This window comes from Megalobrama amblycephala, linkage group LG11 (genome assembly GCF_018812025.1).
Source record: "Megalobrama amblycephala isolate DHTTF-2021 linkage group LG11, ASM1881202v1, whole genome shotgun sequence".
In the NCBI taxonomy this organism is placed as follows: Eukaryota; Metazoa; Chordata; class Actinopteri; order Cypriniformes; family Xenocyprididae; genus Megalobrama; species Megalobrama amblycephala.
Window position 1 is genome coordinate 23,862,851 of NC_063054.1, and position 24,470 is coordinate 23,887,320.

General features: G+C 38.6%; 3 protein-coding genes across 21 annotated transcripts in view; 1 reads left to right on the plus strand and 2 right to left on the minus strand.

Moving 5' to 3' along the window:
• Positions 1 to 7,160, minus strand: part of fndc1 (fibronectin type III domain containing 1) — a 38,851-nt gene extending 31,691 nt beyond the window's left edge. The window contains exons 1-3 of one of the 2 annotated variants that reach the window (XM_048206866.1): positions 6,975 to 7,159; positions 879 to 1,073; positions 690 to 776 (exon numbers count right to left, since the gene is read on the minus strand). In XM_048206866.1, the coding sequence (XP_048062823.1) occupies positions 690 to 776; positions 879 to 1,073; positions 6,975 to 7,047 (355 nt within the window). In that variant the 5' untranslated portion in view covers positions 7,048 to 7,159. Of the gene's footprint in view, positions 1 to 689; positions 777 to 878; positions 1,074 to 6,974 lie in introns of both variants that reach the window. The other variant, XM_048206868.1, reaches the window with a different exon arrangement.
• Positions 7,161 to 7,406: 246 nt separating this feature from the next.
• otofa (otoferlin a) overlaps positions 7,407 to 24,470 on the plus strand; it is a 93,476-nt gene continuing 76,412 nt past the window's right edge. For 2 of the 17 annotated variants that reach the window (XM_048206855.1, XM_048206865.1), the window contains exons 1-2: positions 12,299 to 12,707; positions 22,521 to 22,579. In XM_048206855.1, the coding sequence (XP_048062812.1) occupies positions 12,629 to 12,707; positions 22,521 to 22,579 (138 nt within the window). In that variant the 5' untranslated portion in view covers positions 12,299 to 12,628. Of the gene's footprint in view, positions 7,558 to 12,293; positions 12,708 to 22,520; positions 22,580 to 24,470 lie in introns of those variants that run through there. The other 15 variants (XM_048206856.1, XM_048206862.1, XM_048206863.1 and 12 more) reach the window with 13 other exon arrangements.
• fam166c (family with sequence similarity 166 member C) lies at positions 8,455 to 12,170 on the minus strand. 2 transcript variants are annotated; one of them, XM_048206874.1, is made up of 4 exons: positions 11,931 to 12,167; positions 9,966 to 10,194; positions 9,770 to 9,878; positions 8,455 to 8,600 (listed from the first exon to the last, which is right to left on the minus strand). In XM_048206874.1, exons 1-3 carry the CDS (start codon positions 12,002 to 12,004, stop codon positions 9,801 to 9,803), a joined length of 381 nt encoding a protein of 126 aa, XP_048062831.1. In that variant the 5' UTR covers positions 12,005 to 12,167; the 3' UTR covers positions 8,455 to 8,600; positions 9,770 to 9,800. The 2 variants fall into 2 exon arrangements, with proteins under 2 accessions (XP_048062831.1, XP_048062832.1); XM_048206875.1 differs by lacking the exon at positions 8,455 to 8,600 and adding an exon at positions 8,641 to 8,863 and having other exon boundaries at positions 11,931 to 12,170.

Consider the following 24,470-nt stretch of genomic DNA (forward strand, 5'->3'; position numbering starts at 1 on the left):
CACTGAAGACTGGAGTAATGATGCTGAAAATTCAGCTTTGCCAACACAGGAATAAATTACATTTTAAAATATAGTACAATAGAAAACGGTTATTATAAATTGTAATATTTCACAATATTACTGTATTACTGTTTAAATAAATGGAGCATTAGAGATTTGTTTAAAAAAAATTAAACAATCTTACAAACCCCAATGTGTATATAGATCTCCATAGTTAATATAGTTCAAATGTGGTTCAGAAAATTGAGAACAGTTTGCTTCCAGTGCAATGAAATCCATTTTGAGGCCACTGTATATTGAAAACATTGAGGAATTCCTGTTATGTTATATCTAAAAGGATAATTCACCTGTAATTAAAAACATTGTCATAATTTACTCATTCCAAACCTGTATAGCTTCTGCAGAAAACAAAAGAAGGAGGAGGTCCGAAAAGCATCTGACCTTTTTGGCTCAGACATTTTTCAAATATGTTCCACAAAATAAAGAAATGCATACATGTTTGGATGACATGAGACTGAATAAATGATGACATAGCTTTCATTATTTGGTGAACTATTCCTTTAAAAGCATGCAAACTGTATGTGATTTGTGCGCATACTGTACTTTATATATCCATGCACAAGAGTGAAGTGATTAGAGAGTCATAGAGAAACATGCAGGTCTCTCTCCACACACAGGCAAGCACACACCTCCTGGAGTCTCTGCCCTGTAGACAGGTTTACTCATCCCGTCCTTATTCTCTGCACTCATCTTGAGAAAATGCAGGACTCCAGGCTCTAAAACAACACAACATGCACATGAGAGCCTGACATAGTGCTGAAGTACTCAGTGTGAGTCTCTAGCTTTTCATTTAAAGAATGATTGATTTACGCTCTCACCTACGTCCTCTAGTAACTCTGACCGTCTGTCCTTGTCCACAGTGACAAAGCGTAGTGACTTCATGGATTTCCCGTAGCCAATGCTGTAGCTATCTACCGGGCGTCCGTCCAGCTCGCTGGGTGAATCCCATGTGACCTTTAACCCCTTATCCACCGAGGTCAGCTTCACATTACGTGGCGGCAGTGGCTTAGAACCTGTGAGAGAGAAAAAGTACAGATGTCTGTCAATCACATTGCAATGACAGTCTCTGGTGAGTTCACTTTAGTAAGATTGAGGTTGCTGCAAATAACAATAAACTACAATCCAATATCTTATAAACTACTATTAGACTAAGTAAGGGATATTGTCACAAAATAAACGCCAAATCAAGACCCCAAAAGATAGCAGAGAGGTCTTGTATCACCTTAAAGCAGTGGTCACCAACCTTTTTAAGCCCAAGATCCCTGACGTCGACCTTTATGAAAGACAAGATCTACTTGATAGAAAAAGACAGCCCAGACTGTATTTAGTATTTTTTTTTTTTCGTGGACAATTTAGATTCTTATTTATGTATTTATTACAAGCAAATTGCCCGATTCTGATACTGGTTGCAGATATTTATTATTAATATTATCCTATTATAATAAACTAAAATACATAGCCATTTCAAATTAGAGGGAACCACTGCTTTTTAATCACAATCCAAACAAAGATGCTACACGTTGCATGAGCAGTTGTTTTTCATTTGAATTAGATTTAACTTCAAGATTTAAAGCAAAAACATGACGGTCTGACTTTATCTTTGTGAAATTATATGCTACACACACACACAAAAGCATGAAACAAAAACAACAGGCTGAATGAGACGTAAATTCACTCTCTGACAGCAGGTGGCGCTTATGGAGCAGCAGTGATACAGCGTTTCTTTGGTTACCGCTGTAAACAGCTGAACTGCGCTAATAATTAGCTAACGTTACATTATTCTGAGGTAAGAGGAAAATAAAATTCCATCGAAATTTCTCTGGAGACAGTAATTCCTTTTAGAGATGAATTCATAACTCCTCACAAACCAATTCAATATTTATATTTTCTTCCTATATTTCGAGCATCGTGAACAGTCAACTGCTCTGCCTGCTACAGAATTTTCTCCTCTTCGCGTCCGTCTTCAGCGTCTCTGGCCTCTTGTTAACGGCCTTTTACAGACTCATGCATGATGTGGACTATTTACCTTTATCACTGTCCCAGTAGCTCCCGAAAATAACAGAAAAAGAAATACAAAAATACAGTACAAAGACTGGAAAAATGCAATGTATTTTTGTACTCATATTTCTGTTATTTTCACGAGCTACTGGAACAGTGATAAAGATCGACGGGTTGGCGACCACTGCCTTAAAGGGTTAGTTCCCCCCAAAAATCAAAATAATGTCATTTATTACTCACCCTCATGTCGTTCCACACCCGTAAGACCTTCGTTCATCTTCGGAACACAAATTAAGATATTTTTGATGAAATCCGATGGCTCAGTGAGGCCTCTGTTGCCAGCAATGTCACTGAATCTCTCAAGATCCAGAAAGGTACTAAAGACACATTTAAAACAGTTCATGTGAGTATGGTGGTTCAACCTTAACATAATAAAGCGACGAAAATACTTTTTGTGTGCCAAAAAAAACAAAATCTTGACTTTTCAACAATATCTAGTGATGGCCGATTTCAAAACACTGCTTCGAAGCTTTACGAATCTTTTGATTCGAATCAGAGAGCCAAAGTCACGTGATTTCAGTAAACAAGGCTTTGTTTATGCGGTCCGAACTACTGATTCGAAACAAAAGATTCGTAAAGCTTCGAAGTAGTGTTTTGAAATCGGCCGTCACTAGATATTTATATCTAGCTTTATAATATAAATATAAAACCACTGAACTCACATGAACTGTTTTAAATGTGTCTTTTGTACCTTTGTGGATCTTGAGAGATTCAGTGACATTGCTGGCAACAGAGGCCTCACTGAGCCATTGGATTTCATCAAAAATATCTTAATTTGTATTCCGAAGATGAACGAAGGTCTTACGGGTGTAGAACGACATGAGGGTGAGTAATAAATGACATTATTTTCATTTTTAGGTGAACTAACCCTGTAAAGTGGTTTATTTTGCAATTATGCCCAACAGACTGCACATTATTCCACAGCTATGCAGGAATTTGTTCTGGAACAATGCTCAGTTATAGAGTTTAGTTGTTATTATGCAGAAATATTTGACCAATGAAAGCATGCCATTATGTGACTGACCAATCATAATCAATTATTGATTCTTTCTATTGCACAAAAGTTTCTTTATAGTGGAAAAAGGTTATTTAGATTATTAAAATGTTCTTCATACTAAGAAAAAAATATATATTTTAAGAACTGTTCACTGAAGGGAGCCCAGAATTGTTCTTCTATGGTATCACTGCAACAAACCTTTATTTTTAAGAGTGTATAGTAAAACCGAAACTAAACTAGGAAATTAGCATGACTATTAGCTTGTGGGAGTTTACTGTGTAAGTTAATGTTTTGTCTGGACTTTTTTTGGACTACAACTTGAAGTAAAACAATGAGAGCTGGAAATCAAACTGGAAACTCCATCTGAAGTACTATAGTGTGCTTAGGCTGTTTTTCTAACCCTGCTTAGAGCTAGAGTGAGCAAATCTCTCATCGCTGTGCCTGTTTACTGTACAACAGCATGACTCTGGCATCAAGCCTGGTGAGAGAGATCAATCTCTATAATTTCTTTAAATGTACATACGGACATATGCCTCTTGGTTACTGCTTTATAATGTAATATTGGCAATGGAACATCCCTCCACATAATCTGGAACCACATCACACATGTCAATGCAATTACCGCAACTTACACACACACATACTCAATCTGTGACTTGGCCCATTTGAAAATTTATGATGTAGGGTGGGTTCACATTTTGATTAAATCAAGACTTGTAAAACATAAGAATTATATCTTTCTCCAAAAATAAACATTTTATACTGGAGGAAACTAACCATGGGTCATGTTATGGAGTGGACATCATCTATAGTAGTCAACATTTGAAGTGGATCAAAAAAGTTCATCAAAGTTGTCCTAAGAAGAAGGTTTTAGGACAACTTTGATGAAAGGTTTTGATCCACTTCAAATGTTGACTAATGTAGATCAGTGGTTCTCAATTTTTTTTTTTTTTTTTTTTTTTACATCCAACAAATGTTTTCTAGTTTAGATCTTGCCCTGCTTACATTTGGCCCACCACAAAAGAAAAAAAATGACAACAATAAGCAAACAATTGCTTTTAATTTTCAATAATAGCTGGAAATGTTTTAATCTAACTTCATGACAGCTATAAAACAAATAAAATGTTTGTAATTTCATTCAAACTGATGTTTTCCAAAACCAATTTTGACAAAACCAATTTCGATGTAAGCCAATTAGATTAGATCAGTTTGATGACATATTTTCATCAGCAGAATTCAGAAAACAATGTTCAATAAATCACAGAAAACCGAATGTTTAGATTAGCAATGCTTAAAATCAGATGTATATGATCAACAAATGTGGAACACAAGAACTGGCCCGATATCTGTCCTGAAACTCTTTTACACTGGCTCCAGGCCATTCATATTCATTCCTTTATGGTGTTTATTAAGAAGGTGAACGTAAATGCCCTGTGGTTCTATTGTCAGTTTCGTTGGATTGTTTTTATAAGCACTCACGGAAAGACCTGTAGGGCAAGCACCTGCTTTTCTGACATCCTTTTCTCAATGAAAGGCATAAACAAACTCTAAAAAACATTCACTTTCTTATTATTTTCATTCAGGTGTCTGGATGACATTCAAACAAATGCAAGAGGCATTCAGAGAGTATGTTTTATTGTTTAAGCTTTGCTCTTTTACATAGACTTTTCAGCCTGAGCTTTAAAATACCCAAGTGTTCCATAGCAGGCACCTGATGACAGACAATGCTCAAACACCTAAGTGACAGGTTGAGCGTGGGGATCATGCCAACTACATGCTGGCTTCTTGTAGCGCAGCACAATGACTTATCGACAGATTGAGTTTCTAAACCTTCCAGCCTTGCTCACGTCAATCAAAGACTTTCCGCAAATTCCTTGGTGAAAATCTGAGCAAGATTTAATTCCAGTAGCTGGTCAGGGCATGATTTTTCTCTTCCTCTCACTCTCTGGCAGAGCTCTTACCTGACAACACAAGCTCATTCTTACCGGAATAACAACAGACGTGATGTTAAAGTGCAGGGTTGTGGAACAAAATCCTGAGCCTCATTCTTTCCTATATATCTTTTATCTGTCAAGCAGATGTCTGGAATGGTTTTGAAGCTGCAGTTGGGCACCATTAAGAGATCTAGAAGTTTTTTTTTTTTTGGCTTGAAATCAGTAAAGCTTTACAGTCTACACCCTATCGAAGCAGCTGGTGGCTTCAAGATTTAGTTGTTTTGGATGTATTTTGTTTTGCTAAAGATGGAGAGGAGAGGAAAAGAGAAGAGGACTGGATAATATGCAGCTGCTGATGGCAGTCCCAGGCTGCACTGGGTGACCTCATATAAAGAACATTTCCAAAACACTGAGAAAGAGCAAGTGAGAAAGAAAAAGCCCGTTGTAACGTGGCAGCTAACACAGCTCAGTAGGACTTAGCTACCACTTTTCTCATCCAAGATTCCTCTGCATTCTCCTCAGAATTAGGAGGGACAGGGAGAGTGAAAGTCAAAGAGAGGCAGAGAGAGAAAACGTGGCTGAAATTGATTTCAAGAGCTGAAAGCAAAAGAATGTCTACCACATCTGTGCTTTTACACTCCCTGATGACCTTTTGAAGAGGTTAACTGTACTTCCTGTTCTGGCTCTAATTTGTTAGCACTTGCTGAAAGCTGCGCTTACAGTCCACATCTATCTGTCTGTCTATCTGTCTATCTATTTGAAGTGAAGAACAAATTGGGAATCCAAATTTGTTCATTTTGATTACATATATGTATGTGTCATGTGAAAGTGTCATGTGTCTTATTTTGCTTATTTTGATAAGTGGAGACCAGGGGTGGGTTATAACGCCATCAGTGTAATCAATTAGATATAGTAGTTAACTACAAGGGTAACACTCTAGATTCAATAGTTAAACATTAGTTAATGTATTAACTAACATGAACTAACCATGAGCAATACATTTGCTACTGTATATACTAAGCTTTGTTAACGTTACTTAATGAAAATACAGTTGTTCATTGTTTGTTCATGTTAGTACACAGAGCATTAACTAATGTTAACATTATTTTAATAATGTATTAGTAAATATTACAATTAACATTAACAACAATTAATAAATGTTGTAGAAGTACAGTGTATTATTAGTTCATGTTAACTAATGTAGTTAACTAATGTTAACTAATGAACCTTATTGTAAAGTGTTACCACTACAAGGATGACATCACCATCAGTCAAAGTAGAAGTTGTACAGTTTATACACCCCACTTTTAAAGATTTAAATTGTTGTACAGTTTATACACCCCACTTTTAAAGATTTAAATTGTATTGCAACACTCCTGGCAACCCCAACCAAAATTCAGAATGAATCATTTTAATCAGCTTATTCTGATTGTAAACAAGGAATAATTATCGTTTTAAAGATTACTAGACATAGATGTCATGCTTGCAGGATGACCTTTTGATTCAAATTGCTACAAAAATTACTGTTCCTTAAAAACTAAAAGTAAAGCAAGTACACATTTTTGAAGTTTGTGCACCTGTCTGTGCCTCAAGTCTCACCCCCTCATTAAGCTATTAGTGCTTGGAATCTTTATTAAACTTTTGGCACATGGTTTCCACGCACAATATGATCATATAAACAAGACTCAGACCTCGAGATTCACCAACCGCAGGTGATTCATTCAGTAGAGCTATTTGTCATAAGTGCACGAGACACAATAATATTTACAGCAGCCTACAAGCATTTGAGAAAGCCCTAGTAATTATAAAAGACAAACATATACTTAACGAATTATAATTTTAAAATGATTCTAAATAATTCTAATAATACACAAAGCTTGATTTTATGAATTAATATTTAAATAGACAGAAGCAGATTGACCTACCCGACAGTAGTAGGCTCTGGGTGCAGAGTGTGACCAGGAGCCCGAGAAGAGCTCGTGCCCGTGAAGGAGACATTGCAGACAGTGCTTCAGTATTACGGCGATCCGCTACACTGAGGGAAGAAAGGCTATGGGATGCTCGGATGCTTCGCTACCCGTTCTCACCGTCAGTCTATGCGCTCTTTCCCAGACGTTGTCTCCCTCTTCCGGGGACGAATGGGACTTGAGGCAACATATTTCCAGAGGTCAAAAATATTGGTCAAAATATTTCCAGAGCAAGGCGATGCAAAGTCTTTACCTCTGATGCTCTACATTTTAGAGCTCTTTTAATTGATATTCAGTTCTAAAATTATAGATATTTTAAAATTCACTATCCAAAAATTTCTGTGCGTTAAGACAACAAATGTATTGCGCATGCGCGCAATTTGGAGCAAGTGGGTAACGAAACGACAGGTTGTAGGCGTTCACAGTTTGAGTAGGCTAAAGGTCTTTTCCCCCCATTACTCAAGAAGTAGGTGAAGGACCACTCAAAATGTTTCCACCACTAAGGAAAAATACAGTGAAACAGCAGTTCTGGTTAGCAGAGGTAATATGGAAGACCGGGTGTTTGTTTTCAGTTTTCTCTTTCAACATCTCTGTGTTTTGTGTCTCAGGTTCTGATATAATATTCACATATTTTTCTGCTACAAATGAGCATTGTTTAGAAATCTGTAACTTATCCCTAAACTGTGTAATAGTTACAGTCTACCTTACAGATTATGCTAATCAAATGTACTTCCCTCATCCCCATCACTTATAGTTTTTAATTTAATCGTTTTTTTAATTGTAGGTAAAAAGCTTGTTGTTGTTTATTATAGGCCTATATTTCAAATTAAGAATGACCAATGAAAGTCCTGCATATGTCAAGAGAAGAACTTGCTGATTCAGATTATACCAGTTCTGTGTAATTTAACATCCATTGATGTGCTCATTTTACTTTCTTACCTCAAAAATTGTCCTGAAATCCATATATTTTCACACAGATATACTCTCATTTCAGGGAGGTGCTGGTCTTGTGTGATAGTGATTTCGGGCCTGCAGCTCTTTTCTGATCCCCGTGTCCAGTGATTCGCTGTAGTCAGCATGTTTTTAATTAATAATGCTATATTTGCTAAATTTTCACAGCAAATTCTGCAAGGCCATAAATTCGAGTCAAAAGACATTAAAAGATTTAATGGGTCTGCAGCTACCTCTAAAATAAATTATATACATTCATGTCATAGTCCAACAATGTATTTTAAATTGTAGCTTACACATGCATTGAAAAAAGTACAAATAGCTTATGGATATGTATAATATGATTGTGGTGTATAAAAGATTGTGATGTAGAGAATTTATGTCCTGTGGAACTAACTACATGAATTATTTTAACTAACAACTAGCTTACCAACTATTAACTACATAGAATATATTAAATTATATATAATTATATTTGTACATGAGGCACAATAAAAGCAAAAGATTTTTCTTTCTTTTTTTTTATTTAACACAATAAATGTAATTTGCGGGCCATGGATGCAAACTTGTTTGTGGTGGACTTCATCAGACTGCTACTTCCGTGTACGCAGATATGGCATAACCTCTAATTAACTGACAAGAAGGAAAGAGAAGGGAATAATATTAAAAACAACGACAACTCTAGTTTCGCTTGAACATAAATTCTTTATGACTCCAGAAACTACCCAGCATCTAAATGTAAACATAACTGAACATAAAACCCCTAGAGACTGCAGAGCTCCAAGCACAGTTAACCCTGAGTAATGCTTCAGCAAATAAGACTCCATCACAAATAATCACTGGACAGCCATAGTCTTTGACTATCTCAGGGGACCATGAGAGAGAGGCAATTAGATCTGTGTGAGACGGGGATTAAGAAAGAGAGAAGTAATAAGAGAGCCCAAGACCAGCTTTTAGAGATAACACTAATTTAGTCATTCAAAAACAACATTAAAGGGTTCGCCCAAAAATGTAAATTCTGTCATTAATTACTCACCCTCATTTCGTTCCAAACTCGAAAGACCTTCGTTCATCTTTGAAACACAAATTAAGATATTTTTGATGAAATCCGAGAGCTTTCTGATCTCCCATAGACATCAATGCAATTACCACTTTCAAGACTCAGAAAGGTAAAGATTTTGTCCACAAAAAATTGGAGCCGGCCAATACTGAGCCAGGGTTCTGACGTAGAACTCGGAAGTGCTGCACTGTGTTTACAATGTGAACAGCATTAGAGACTGACACTGAAGAGAAGAAAAAGTTGTTGGTTTTTTTGTGACAAAAAGCATTCTCGTTGTTTCATAACATTAAGGTTGAACCACTGTAGTCACATGGACTATTTTAACAACGTCTTTACTACCTTTCTGGGCCTTGAAAGTGGTAATTGTGTTGCTTTCTATGGGGGACCAGAAAGCTCTCGGATTTCATCAAAAATATCATAATTTGTGTTCCGAAGAAAAATGAAGGACTTACGGGTTTGGAACGACATGAACATTTAGTAATTAATGACAGAATTTTCATTTTTGGGTGAACTAACCCTTTAAAGTAAGCATAACATGAAAACTTATTTTCTGAATGCACTTTTTTTTTTCTTGGTAGATGAGCAATTTCAGTCATAAATATTATATATCACAGTTTGGAAGTCGTTTCATGCCAACTTAATGTTTCATACTGAATATCCATATTTCACATTCTTGGGTCTCACTTAGCACAGTTATTTTAATTAAAATAGCTGAGGTGGCTCAGTAAAGTACAGTTCTTACATTATCTCTGGAGGGTTCTTCTCAGCCTCTTTTACTGCATGACAAAGTAATTGACAGGTTGCACAGTGCCAGTCTTATCTTTGTAATTCTCCCTGTGCTTCTGTGACAACTGGGGAAAAGAGAATGATTAATCAGTGAGATAAAAGATATCAGTTTAGAACATGACGCATATTCACTTCTTAATGCTTTTTCTTACCATGTTGAAGTCCTTGATCTCCTTCTGCCTTTTGAAGTCAATGTTGTAACGGACCCAGTAGGGGAAGATACTGTCTTGCGTATGGGAGCTCAGGGGCACACCACCCTTATTGGAAAGGCTTTTGCTGGAGGCCATTTCGGCAGTTCGGATATTTTGGAAGTACTTTAGGGATGAATTGCCAAAAGTCTCCCCATACAGGAATTTTGTAGTAGGAATGTGTCCACAGTACCTTTAAATGATTCAGCAGTTGCACAATTAGGCCTAACTGTTGTTGTAAATATTGTTTTATGATTTTCCTGAAATGAACCACAGCGAGGGTCAAAAATGCCAAGGAAATAGACAAAAACCTTAGGTAACAGCCATAATTGACCCTTCGCAGGGAGTTTGATTGACAAGCGATCTAACCAGTCAGAACACTGAATCCACCATTTTGTCCGACAAAGCAGTCAGGAGTTAGAAGATTAACCTCGGTGGAGTTAAACTTGAAAAATTGTGTATATTGACATCTTTTCGCGTTTGAAACAACATTCATTCTCATGTTCATTCATGTTTATTTGATGTTATAAATGGACTAGTAGGAAGAGATGATCGGTTTACGAGCCTCTTGAGATGAGGCGCTACAGCAATCTGTCACGACCATGGTCACGACACATTAAAGAGCCACAAAACGGTTTTTATTGTTCGAATTTCTTAAAAAAAAACTACACAGTTTGAAAGCTGGGACTTTGTTTAATATCATAAGTAACCTGGTTTGTCTTGTCTGTCGACGTGTTGTCAGTGTTCTCTTTGCTCATTTATGTATTTTTCACTGCGTATTGCGTGACAGCGCCATGGCTTTTCGGAAAAAGCAACCCTAAGGGGGGCTGGTCTTTGCAAAGGGTCAATTGTTCATTCAAATTTATTTTATGAAATGATTCAATTGGAATATTTAGCATTAAAGGATTAGTTCACTTTCAAATGAAAATTTCCTGATAATTTAATCACCCCCATGTCATCCGAGATGTCCGTGTCCTTCTCTCTTCAGCCGAAAAGAAATTAAGGTTTTTGATGAAAACATTCCAGGATTTTTCTCCATATAGTGGACTTCAATGGCCTCCAAATGGTTGAAGGTCAAAATTACAGTTTCATTGCAGCTACAAAGCGTTCTACACGATCCCAGATGAGGAATAAGGGTCTTATCTAGAGAAACCATTACTCATTTTCTAAAAAAAAAATTAAAATAATATAAGTTTTAACCATAAATGCTCATCTTGAACTAGCTCTCTTCTTCTTATTATTCTCTATTAGAATTCCAGCAGTGTAGACACTGCTAAGTGTATTACTGCCCTCCTCAGGTCAAAGTTTGAACTAATTGTTATATACTTGCACTAGCATATTGTATATGACAATTTAGTTCAAACTTTGACCTGAGGAGGGCAGTAATACACTTAGCAGTGTCTACACTGCCGGAATTCTAATAGAGATTTAAGAAGAAGAGAGCTAGTTCAAGATGAGCATTTATGGTTAAACGTATATAATTTTTAAATTTTTTTTAGAAAATGAGTAATGGTTTCTCTAGATAAGACCTTTATTCCTCGTCTGGGATCGTGTAGAACGCTTTGTAGCTGCAATGAAACTGTAATTTTGATCTTCAACCATTTGGAGGCCATTGAAGTCCACTATATGGAGAAAAATCCTGGAATGTTTTCATCAAAAACCTTAATTTCTTTTCGACTGAAGAAAGAAAGACATGAACATCTTGGATGACATAGGGGTTAGTAAATTATCAGGAAATTTTAATTTGAAAGTAAACTAATCCTTTAAGGAACAGCACACATTTTCTATGTTTGAAAAGAAAAATACTCTCACCAAGGTCCCTGAATCTCAAAACTTACCCCTGAAAATCAATTCAAGGGGGCAAATATTCTTTTAAAAAATAATTTATGACACTGCCCTGCATAAAACAAGAAATAAGCTACGTTTTACCCGGGCATCAGAGACGATGGGATGTAGGCTGTGTTGTTATGCGTTATGAGAGTCCAATTTCCTCTGAAAGTCATGGCTGAATAGACAAGGATACTACGAATATCATCCGAAGTTCAGCACTGCGTCTGACCTGCACCACAGATAAGACAACAAATGGTTGCCTGGCAACCATTTTCTCAATATAGCATTATGTGTTTTTATTAAGTCAGTTTTTGATTCTAACTGATCAAGAATATATAAAATCTATGTTCATGTTGCCTCAAATAATAATCAATCTGCTAAAATGCTTGTGAGACGTAGTGGGTTTCTGCAAGAATCCGCCCCTGAGAAGTAATAGACGGTGTGCGACTGCCCCCTCCTGGCGTCATCCGTCATCACATTGTTCTGCGTGCGGAGTAGTGGAAAAGCGCATCGCAGTGTGAAAGAGTCTCGTCTGACGAGTGTACATGTGCGCATTGTAAAGCGAGAGAAAATGAAAGCTCTTTAATTATTAATTACTCTTTTTTGTGTTATTGCGCACATAGGATGTAGCCTGTACAACGAGAGCATTTTTTCCCCGTTTTATGCAGCGAATAAAAGCAGTTATGATATGATTTTATAAGTTATGCAGCGTTGGTCAAGATAGATCCGCGATCTTTGTGATGAAACATTTTACTGTGTTGTAGTCTTTTGATTTTTTTTCTTCATTCCAAGTTGAAATGGCTTTAGTGGTCTATCTAAAGACTGTCACGGAGCTTCGTGGGAAGGGGGACCGAATCGCAAAAGTGACTTTCAGAGGTATAGAGCAATATTTTTCATTTCCAGTGAATGGGTTAGTATGTGTGCATCTGTACACTAAACATTTTGGGTAACACATATGCAGTTTTTATATCGTTTTATCCTATTTAACGTAGGGTATATCCTGTAGTGTTGTGTAACAAGGTTCTGATGAAAAGTTGTAGAAATCCATGCTATTCCGAAGCGCATGTCTTTATCAAAGAACAAGGGCTTTTTAAAATATCGCTTTAGATGATGAAAACAACCCTGTTAGTAGATACATGGCAACACTTTACCTCAGACACAAGCTTGAGCTGCTTTCTTAATTGGTTTCATTATGTGGAACTAGTCTCATACCAAGGCTCTTAATGTTCACTGCAGTAGTTTAATTCATTTTTGATTTCAAGTTGTAGTCTAGCAATGTATTTTAAGCAAATGGGTATTCAGTTTAATAGGGTACTGGGATTCTATTGCAAAATGTTTTTCAAAGTCCTCAGAAGTATTTAAAACATGCATAGTTGTAAGCTTATAAGAGTGAACCAAATTTTGGTTGTTTTGTCTTACGAGGCTTGCCTTGACAATCCATTAGTTAAATGTCATGCAGTGTGGCTCAGAGACTCTTTCTCTTTGTTTTTTCCCCAGCTGTATTTGTATTTCAGCACCTTGGACAGTTGCTAAGTGTTCATCTGAGACAATCATTTTCTATTTTGTAAAATGCTCTCTCTCTGTATGTGAGAGGGAGAGAGAGAGAGAGAGAGAGAGAGAGAGAAAGAGAAAGAAAGAGAGAGAGAGAGAGAGAGAGAGAGAAGGGTGGGAGAAAAATACAGCCAGAGATGTGTGTTGAGTATGTGTTTCTAGCATATAAAAAGATATATTACAGAATTGCCTTAGTTAAATGAAGCAGAAATTAGCTAGGACAAACAACATTTTATTGGTAATAAAAAAGCTGATACATGTTTTAAAAGAGTAAACATCTTTTTGTCACCTTTACAGAATGACATTCTGTTTGAAATGAAGGTGACGGCCTGTTTTAACTTACTCCCAATCTAGTGATTTGATTGAGACACTGCAAGTGATTGAAGTCATTTTGATGGTTTGTCCTGTTGCCACTGTTTTTTTTTTTCTCTCTATTTCTCTGAGGGCAATCACTATTAGCTCTCCTGCCACCCTTTCCTTCCCTTCCTTTCGGTCTTCCTCTGATCTCCACCAGCCTCAGTGTGCAGTGATCTAGGCTGTCTGGAGCGGAAGGGCTCTACTGAGCTGTGTCCTGTTTCTCTGTGGGTTGCATAACTTAGATTGAGTACCTCTGAGTGGATCTGAGAACAATGAAAAAACACAATATGATTCATAGAAAGATATAGAAAATGATGGAATATACAAAAATATTGGCTTTTAGACATTATGAGTTGTGATTGCTTTAGAATTGGAAAAGTCATTACATTACTGAAAATGAATTTTTACTAAAGGTGCCCTAGAACTTTTTAAAAAAAGATGTAATATAAGTCTAAGGTGTCCCCTGAATGTGTCTGTGAAGTTTCAGCTCAAAATACCCCATAGATTTTTTTTAATTGATTTTTGAACTGCCTATTTTGGGGCATCATTATAAATGAGCCGATTCAGGGCTACTGGCCCTTTAATTTTCGTGCTCCACGCCCACGGAGCTCGCACTTGCCTTGAACAGTGCATAAACAAAGTTCACACAGCTAATATAACCCTCAAATGGATCTTTACAAAGTGTTCGTCATGCATGCGGCATGCATGCGTCGGATTATGTGAGTATTGTATACTGTTATATTGTTTACATTGATTCTGAATGAGTTTGAGGCTGTGCTCCGTGGCTAACGGCTAATGCTACACTGTTGGAGAGATTTATAAAGAATTTGTGTTTGTGCATTATACAGACTGCAAGTGTTTAATAATGAAAATAGCGACGGCTCTTGTCTCCGTGAATACAGTAAGAAACGATGGTAACTTTAACCACATTTAACAGTACATTAGCAACATGCTAACAAAACATTTAGAAAGACAATTTACAAATATCACTAAAAATATCATGATATCTTGGATCATGACAGTTATTATTGCTCCATCTGCCATTTTTTTTGCTATTGTTCTTGCTTGCTTACCTAGTCTGTTGATTCACCTGTGCAGATCCAGACGTTACTGGCTGCCCTTGTGTAATGCCTTTCATAATGTTGGGAACATGGGCTGGCATATGCAAATATTGGGGCGTACACCCCGACTGTTACGTAACAGTTGGTGTTATGTTGAGATTCGCCTGTTCTTCAGAGGTCTTTTAAACAAATGAGATTTATATAAGAAGGAGGAAACAATGGAGTTTGAGACTCACTGTATGTCATTTCCATGTACTGAACTCTTGTTATTTGACTATGCCAAGATAAATTAAATTTTTCATTCGAGGGCACCTTTAAAGGTAAGCAGGGTTCCCACTCGTCCTGGAAAACCTTGAAAACCTTGATGACAAATTTTCCAGTCCTGGAAAACACATGGAAAATGAGAGAAAATGAAAAATGTCCTGGAAAATCTTGTAGTTTTCCTGGAAAATTATTTTTTAAAAAGTTCTTGGGTTTTTCTTTAGAGACCAAAGAGCTAAAAGATGATAAAATGAGCCAAAAAGAGATTTATCTCAGACTGAAAGGTCAAAAATTATTAAATCCCCACAAGAAGGATGCAGTATTAATGCAATACTAGAAATTGCAGTTAAGGCATGAGCATTGGACAGCAAAATTGCTCAGTGAAGAATTAAGTGTGAAACCATCAGAAACCCTTTAGTTTTCAGCGCCACCATTTTCCAGAACTGCAACCTACCTGCAGTCTCCAGAAGTGTGAGGTGTCAGGATCTCAGAGACTTAGATTAGGTAAAGAATCCTAAAAAATGCCCCCCATTTAAGAATCACATACTGAATTGTAGTAAAATACAAGACAGATTTTTTTATAGGCTTTATAGACAAGACAGATTGAGAGTGACTCTTGAAGAACCAGCACCACATCCTCTTGTACCACTGTTTGAAGAATTTATCTTTTTTATTTATCGGAATCTAGCTGTAAGGTATTAGAGTTTATTTTTAGTCCATCTCTTACCCTGAAAAGTCCACCTTGCTAAGATAATGATCTTCCAAAACTTACTGCCAAAAAAATAGAAGTGTGCATCAGTAGTTAAGTAATGAAAATAAACTATGGAATCTTGTTTCCGCCACTGAATAATAAATAAAAAAAAGTCTAAATATTTTTCTTTACATAATTGTGATTTAAGATCGCAATTGCGAGGAAAAAAAGTCAGAATTGCGAGTTTATATCACTCTATTCTGATCTTTTCGCAATTATTACTTTTTTCTGGCATTTGACAGTTTATATCTTGCGATTCTTACTTCTTTTCTTAGAATTGTGAGATATAAACTTCCAATTGCGAGAAAAAGTTTCTATCACGCAATTCTGACTTTAAATCTTGCAATTGCGAATATCAAATCACAATTATGTAAACTTGCAATTGCGAGAAAAAAAAGGTCAGAATAGCGAGATAAAAAATAAAAGTTGCAATTACCTTTTTTTTTTTACGGAAACAATCTTCCATAATCATATTGTATGATTAAAGGTGCAAAAGAGGATGTTTTGTTTTATACATTTTTGCAATATTACTTGAAACTGTCTTTACTAACTGATAAAAGACTATTTATTAGGTGCACTGAAAGTAATAATATTAATATACATCATCTGTGCACGAGGTAGGGCCTTAAAAACATCAGCCAATCGTTTACGCGATTGGCCCTCTGGCTTGTCAATCACTGCCGTGACGTTCCTTGTGAGAGACGTGCGCGGATTGGCCCTCTGGCTTGTCAATCACTGCCATGACGTTCCTTGTGCGAGACGAGCGTGGCTGCGCGCTCCAGTAACTTTCCACACTCCACAGGTGCCGCATGCAATGTTTTTGTCAGGAGACAGGAGTAACAACTGCAGATTATGAGTTACCTGCAGTGAGTCTGACATAATGAATCCACTAACACGACACAGCGAATGCCGGTGGTAAACACTCGTGTTCCAATACTCGTGCACGAGTTTTGGGAGATGTTCCCTCAAAATTCTTATGCATGCGCTCATTTCAAAAACTCAGTAACAGTCTTTGGTTTCTCAGTCGACGAAAAGATCTTCTTTAACATCTTTAAGAGCTCATATTAAAAACTGATTTTATAGTTAAGTCATGGCAATAAACATTTTAAAGACTTAGAGAGCAATATAATACTTTAGGGTGTAATCCCAGTCTTTTATTCCCATTGTTGTAAAATTAATAAATGTCCTGGAAAAGTCCTGGAAAATGATCGCTGAAAAAGAGTGGGAACCCTGGGTAGGGCAGGCAATGTTTTTCATAAACACTTTTAGTTATACTGGTTGAAACTCATCACATCCTGATTACAATTAATAGCAGAAGTGGTCTAAATATTAAAACATGTACATATATCTTCTGTGGAAAGTCTCAGGAGTTCAATCATTGCATTCGGTCCGAATGCAATAATAGGATGTCCTACCTGCCTGTCAACCTGTGTTTTTGCGTACCTCCGTGCTCCCTGCTCGCACAGACTTTACACCTCATCACTATGTTCCATTCGTCTATGCAGAGTTGTAGAAAGACAGTCACAGAGTGCAGCAAACAAACAGCAGCCAGCTTACAGTTCCTTCTGAACCAAAACAACAAGCTTATGATGTGAGCTTATGACGCCATGTTGTAATTACCGTAATTAAGAGATGGCAGCCCGTGACATTATACTTGGAGCTCAGAATTATGGGCGACGCTATCAACGCTGAAATTGTTTACCGTGCACGTTCATGTGTTTTGAAGGATGCGTGGCTTTGGAGAGCGCTCTGAAGGAATGGTGGGATTTTATGTTTTCAAAGCTAGCTTGCTATTGCTAGCCTCTCTGAAATTACCTACTCTACCTTTAAGTCTTCTTCGCCCAGTTTATGCATGTTACATAACCAGCTTTTTTATGGTTACCAAGGAAAAGCGTCTTTAATTCTAGGTTGTAAGCCTGGTGATACTTTAGTTTTTGCTTTCAGTTCTTTTTTTTATTAAGCTATCAATGAGCATAATATTCTCTGCCACTCATAAAATCTTCCCTGTCCTGCTTTTTTTAATCAATTATTGTTTTTCTATTATGACTTTGAAGTTAAATATATTCCTCACCAGCTGAATTTTGTGATTTACAGCACTGTGTATAGAGGTTAGATGTAAATGTTACCTGGGGGAAAAGCTCTTCTGAACAACAGCAGCCAGCAATGAGTTTGTTTCTCTGAGACTGAGAGAATTTTGCTGTCTTTATTTTGAGATTACATAACATAACTTGCTTAATTTTTTTTTTACATGACATTTACCAGATCAATTGTTCAACAAATAATCAAGACAACACAAGACAATGGTATTATTAGATAAAACTACAATAGCACAACAAAACAAAAATGGATTGCATGTATTATAAAAATCGTTGGTTGTGAACTGCAAACATACTGAAGAGAACAAGAACAAGCAGCATTATGTTGTATTGTGGGTTTATTTTAGTGTCCATAGCTAATGATGATTTATGTATTTACCCTTCTTCAGCAGTGAGAGATATCTACCAGTGTACCTAAGCCAAAAAACATCAGTTAATTGTTCAAGTGCAATACCTCTAAATGTGTTAAAGCGTTTGTGTAGGCATGTGTATGTGTGCGTGAGTTGGTGTGTAAACATTCGAACGTTCATATTTACTCGTGCACACAAGCACACACTGAGAAGAAACAACAAGCACTATTCTGTATTATTCTTGGTCAGAGTAAATGCTAAGGGTTGGAAAAGGCTGCCCCCCCCCCACTCCAACCCTTCTATAAAGCAGTTTCACACTTCACCATTTTACTATGTTGCGGTTTTATTATAATGGTAGCCCTCTGTGCTTCTCTGTTGCCAAAACATGTCAGGGCTGTGATGACCTGCCTATTACACATAATCCTAATAAAATGTTACCTACAACATGCCTTCAGTGATTTATACTGAGGGTCTTGATAAATTGGTTATGTACATAATTCTGTCATGTAATGCATGTAAAGACATTTGGTACATGAAATCTTACTCTTGTGAGTTCAGTAACAGAAAAACTATGTTTTAACTGTTACTTTGTCACATTGTGTCATTTGGAAATTATTATATAAAAGTCACTGTTTTATATATTTATGATGGTACACAGTAGTGGCCAAAAGTAATGTCTGGCGGAGAATTGACATCTTCACCCTTCATTCAAATATTATAAAAATTTTGTAATCATATTTTGTAAGCGTGACTGTTCCCTGCTGGAGGAATAACTTAACCCGAGTAAGTCTTTAACCACTTTCAAGAAACGGCTAAAATAGCATCTATTTCATCAACACTTGACCATTTGATACCAACACTTACTATTCTATTCTATCTTTATTATTATTTATTGAATAAAAAAAAAAAAAAAAAACTTGCTACGTGTACTCTGCCAAACTCTGCTTCCCTTTCAAGGGAACTCGCGCTGCGTAAAAACGCTATGGGAACGCCCCCGCGTGATGTCGTCTGAAGCACGTGTGCAATCTGTCCAGTCAGGAGACGGAACTTCATAGGCGGGGTGACGTCACTGACCAGGAACCATAAAGCCAGCCCGAAAACACTATCATTCAGCTTCTGTGTCTTCAGCAAGCACTCATCGTGTGGTCTGTACCCTGTCTGTTGTTGTCTACTGTCTGTATTTTGAAATGGCGAGCGAACAATTGTTCAGGAAATGCGTGCACCCTTGTCCGCGATTCATCCCGGACGGGGACGCGCATGTACTGTGCGTTGTTTGTATGGGAGTGCAGCATGCCCAAGCAGCTCTCGAGGGAACTGCTTGCGAGTATTGTCTTAAGCTCCCGCTGAAGACGCTGCGCTCCCGACGAGCCCTCTTCGAGGAGAGTGGCTCGGTTCGCGCTCCCCAGGGCTCGGGTCCCACTTCTGTCGAGGCAGGGCGGCGCCTTATGTCCTGGGGTTCGCAAATGGATGTATCGGAGGGGTTAGAGACGGGCCATGCCTTATCTCTGCCCTCACCCGGTACATCCGGCAGTGTGTCTGTTCGGAGGCAGGAAGCACGCTTTGCGGTTTCTTCCTCTCCGGGTGACACGGTCACATTAATGGCGTCTAGTTCTGAGGAATTAGACGTGGTTAGTGTGGCCACGGGGGAGTCTGAAGATCCGCCACTTCAGAATCCTGCCAGCGAGGAGCTTATGGAGGTGCTTTCTCGTGCTGTCGCTAAGTTGAGCATTGACTGGCCAGCCGAGAAGCAGGAGCAGACGGTGAGAAGCAAGCTCGACGAACGCTTCTTGCCATCCAGGTCTGCTCAGCCTCCACGTCGGGCATTACCGTTCTTTCCCGACCTCCACACTGAGGTGTCGAGGTCGTGGAAAAGACCGGTATCCACCCGTGTTTTCACGCCACAAACCTCCGTATACAGCAATGTTGCGGGGATGAGGAAACACGGGTATGGGGCGATGCCAAGGGCGGAAGAGACGCTTGCGAGCCATCTCTCTCGGCACGCGGCCTCGTCCCTAAAAGCCCCGACGTTGCCCACTCAAGACCACTTCAGCGCTAGTGGGCAAAGCATACTCGGCTGCGGGTCAGGCTGCGGCATGCTTGCACACGATGGCTATCATGCAAGCATACCAGGCTGACCTGCTAAAGGATTTGGGGGAAAGTGAGGAAGTGGGGGCTGACCTCATCCAAGAGTTGCGTTTGACTGCCGATCTCGCTCTCCGTGCCACCAAGGAAACGGCCAAGTCTGTTGGTCGTTCCATGGCAGCCATGGTGGCTACGGAGCGGCACTTGTGGCTTAATCTCACCGAGATCTTCCCTGCCAACCCCGCCGCCATGCCGGGGCGCAGTAGTTCCCTGCGCGTCACCCTTCAACAGCCACACCAGTGCTTCCCTGCCGGTCCGCCGCTACAGGGCGCTGTGGTGACTGCTGCTGCTGTTACACCAGAGGCCAGTCTCGAGAGACTGGTACCCCTAGTGGATTTTTTGTCAGAGTGGAAAAATCTGTCAAAAGTATCCCAGTGGGTCCTGCGAACTATAGAAAAGGGGTATGCGATTCAGTTCAAATCACGCCCACCCCGATTCAGCGGGATTCTGCCCACGGTGGTGGATCCCGAGCAGGCTCTGGTGCTGGCACAAGAAGTACAGACTCTCTTGCGAAAGGAGGCTATAGAAAGGGTTCCTCCTCCCAGCAGAGAGTCAGGCTTTTACAGCCGGTACTTCATTGTTCCAAAGAAAGACGGAGGATTACGCCCCATTTTAGATCTACGACAATTAAATCGAACAGTAGCAAGGCTCAAGTTCAAAATGCTGACAATAAAGCATGTCATGTCACAGATCAGATCCGAGGACTGGTTTGTGACAATAGATCTGAAGGACGCGTATTTCCACATATCAATTCACCCACATCACAGAGAATTCCTGAGGTTTGCTTTCGGGGGCGAAGCATACCAATATCGGGTTCTCCCCTTCGGCCTAGTCCTGTCGCCCCGAACTTTTACCAAATGTGTAGATGCGGCGCTGGCGCCCTTGCGCATGCAGGGCATCTGCATACTGAACTACATAGACGATTGGTTGATCCTCGTCCAATCAGAGGAGATAGCGGTTCAACATCGAGGTGTTGTTCTCGCTCACATGGAGAAGTTGGGGTTGAGACTAAACGCAAAGAAAAGTGTGCTTTCTCCTGCACAGAGAACCACTTATCTGGGCGTGGTATGGGATTCGGTGATTATGAGAGCCCGTCCGGCTCGAATAACATCAATTCTCAATACTGTCTTGGACATAAGGCAAGGCCAGTCACTCACTGTGAAACAGTTCCAGAGACTGTTGGGTCTGATGGCAGCAGCGTCCAACGTTATACCTTGCGGCCTGCTGTACTCGGGCCAACTCACAGGTGTTACTGTGAGTTGTGCGCTTCGGCTACACACGATCGGGCACTTGTTACTATGGCGACGTTGGTATGGCGTTCCCATAGCGTTTTTACGCAGCGCGAGTTCCCTTGAAAGGGAACATCTCGGTTATGTATATAACCTTAGTTCCCTGATAGGGAACGAGACGCTGCGTAACTCTGCCATACTCCCTGCATGCCCGAGAGTGACTTGCTTCAGACTTTGAGAAGCTGAATGATAGTGTTTTCGGGCTGGCTTTATGGTTCCTGGTCAGTGACGTCACCCCGCCTATGACGTTCCGTCTCCTGACTGGACAGATTGCACACGTGCTTCAGACGACATCACGCGGAGGCGTTCCCATAGAGTTTTTACGCAGCGTCTCGTTCCCTATCAGGGAACTAAGGTTATATACATAACCGAGACATTTTGTTGATTTGGACAAAAATGTCTGCTAAATAATAAAATGTAAATGCAAATGTTAAATTAATATTGCGTAGTTGTGCTGGGAGTCAATTGTTTTATTTGTGATAAAGCAATGAAACATGCTAAATTGTGGGGACATAATGCATTTTTTCGATTATGTTGTTGTCAATGTATTATTTTTCCTGTGAGCGTTTTGTTTTTCTATGCATTTTATGTATTTATTTGCATAGTAAAATAAAACCTGTAGCTTTAGCTGGCCTTTTTTTTGTTAAATAATTTTGTCAGATAAATACCTTAAGCAAGCTGTTTTGTTCTTCCCTCGCATTTACAATATTTGGAAAATATAAAATAAAAAACAAATATCACTTTTGGCCACTACTATATATGTTATGTTAATCGCTACTTTGATACTCTGCTGAACCACGTTGACCTTTAACCTTGTTTATCTCCCTGCAGGTCTCTCCTTCTTCTCTCGGGTGCTGGAAAACTGCGAGGATGAGGCTCGATTTGAGCAGGTCAGTCCACCCCCCACCCCCAGCTACTGTATATCACCAGGTTCCACTACTAACTCAAGCATCTTCCGATACATATATATGCTACAAATTTGATTTCCCTCTCCCCAAGAGAGGATGTGGTGAAGGAATCACACAAGAAATCGAACCGCTCGACCGTGGCCAAACGCATCACATTCAATCCAACTGATTCCTATTAATATTATTTGCACAGACCCTCAGGCAAGCAACATAAGACTATAAAGTGGCAATAAGCCTGTGGATACACCAGCTAAATTACCATTACACTAATACAGTTCTTTGAATGATTGCTCTCTTTACTCCAAAATATCCCTGCTGGTTCAGGTATCATCCTTACATTTGATAGGTGAATAGCAGGTAAAGCTTTGTTGCCTTTTTGTTCTTAAATATGACTTAAGGACATGCACGTCATGCATAATGTCCCCATGAATAGTTTCTGATTCTGTAACAATAAAGAGGTTTTTATTTACTAATCGCATGTTTTTTAATAACCATATGAATCATAATAAGGAGCCTTTAATGCCTACATAGCCTAATCAGCTTTTAAGAGCATACATAAAGCTTGCCACAGCGCACTGGCAGAATGATTATGAATGCGTCTGGGAAAAACAGCAAGACGCTTGCTTTAACATTTTAATAATTAATTGATAAACTAGTGTTTTCTGTATTTTCGGCTGCTGTGATGAAGTCGACGATGCTGACTCGTCATCTCTGCAGTTTACGCACCTATATGCACGTTTCATACGGATTGCATAACCTGAGAATATTTTCCATTTGAATTGGTTCATTTATATACACTGCCCGGCCAAAAAAAAGTTGCTGTTTGGATTTTAATAGGCAAATACTTAAGAATCTATGAATAATTCATTATTACAGTGATTATTATTTTTCTAGCATGTTATATGTTTGGTAACGGTTCTTTTAACCCTTAAAGATGGAGTGTGTAGCTTTTCATTTCTTAAACAACCATGTAGGAACACACATCATGGCAATATTCCAGGATGACAATGTCAAGATTCACCAGGGTTAAAATTGTGAAAGAATGGTTCAGAGAGCATGAAGAATCATTTTCACACATGAATTGGCACCTCTGAGTCCAGACCTTAATTTCATTGAAAGTCTTTGGGATGTGCTGGAGGTGACTTTACAGAGTGACAACAATTCTTTCACAATTTGAGCCTGATGAATCTTGACATTGTCATCCTTGAATATGGCCATGACACATCTTAATACATGGTTGTTTAAGAAATGAAAAGCTACACACTCCATCTTTTAGGGTTAAAAGATCTGTTGCCAAACATATAACATGTTAGAAAAATAATAATCACTGTAATAATGATCCATCCATAGACTCTTAGGTATTTGCCTATTAAAATCCAAACAGCGACTTTTTTTTGGCCAGGCACTGTATGAACCATTTATATATATTTTTCATGTCTGTGAGGCAAGTTTACATGGAGTTTCAGTTCTTTTCAGTTCTTTTCGGTGCACTCAACTTCACAAAGAGAGATGGCAGAAAGTGCACTCTGTTTGCTTTCATTACTTTACAAAAGGACAACGTTTTGTTGTTATTGCGAGTGCACACACAAAAAAGTAGACTCTTCACAGATTCAAAATATGTATTGCTTTTATCTGTATGGCCAACATTGACAGAGAATTTAAAAGGATTAGTCCACTTTTAAATAAACTTTTCCTGATAATTTACTCACCCCCATGTCATCCAAGATGTCCATGTCTTTCTTTCTTCAGTTGAAAAGAAATTAAAGTTTTTGATGAAAACATTCCAGGATTATTCCCCTTATAGTAGACTTCAATGGGCACCAAACAGTTGAAGGTCAAAATTAGTTTCACTGCAGCTTAAAATTGTTCATCA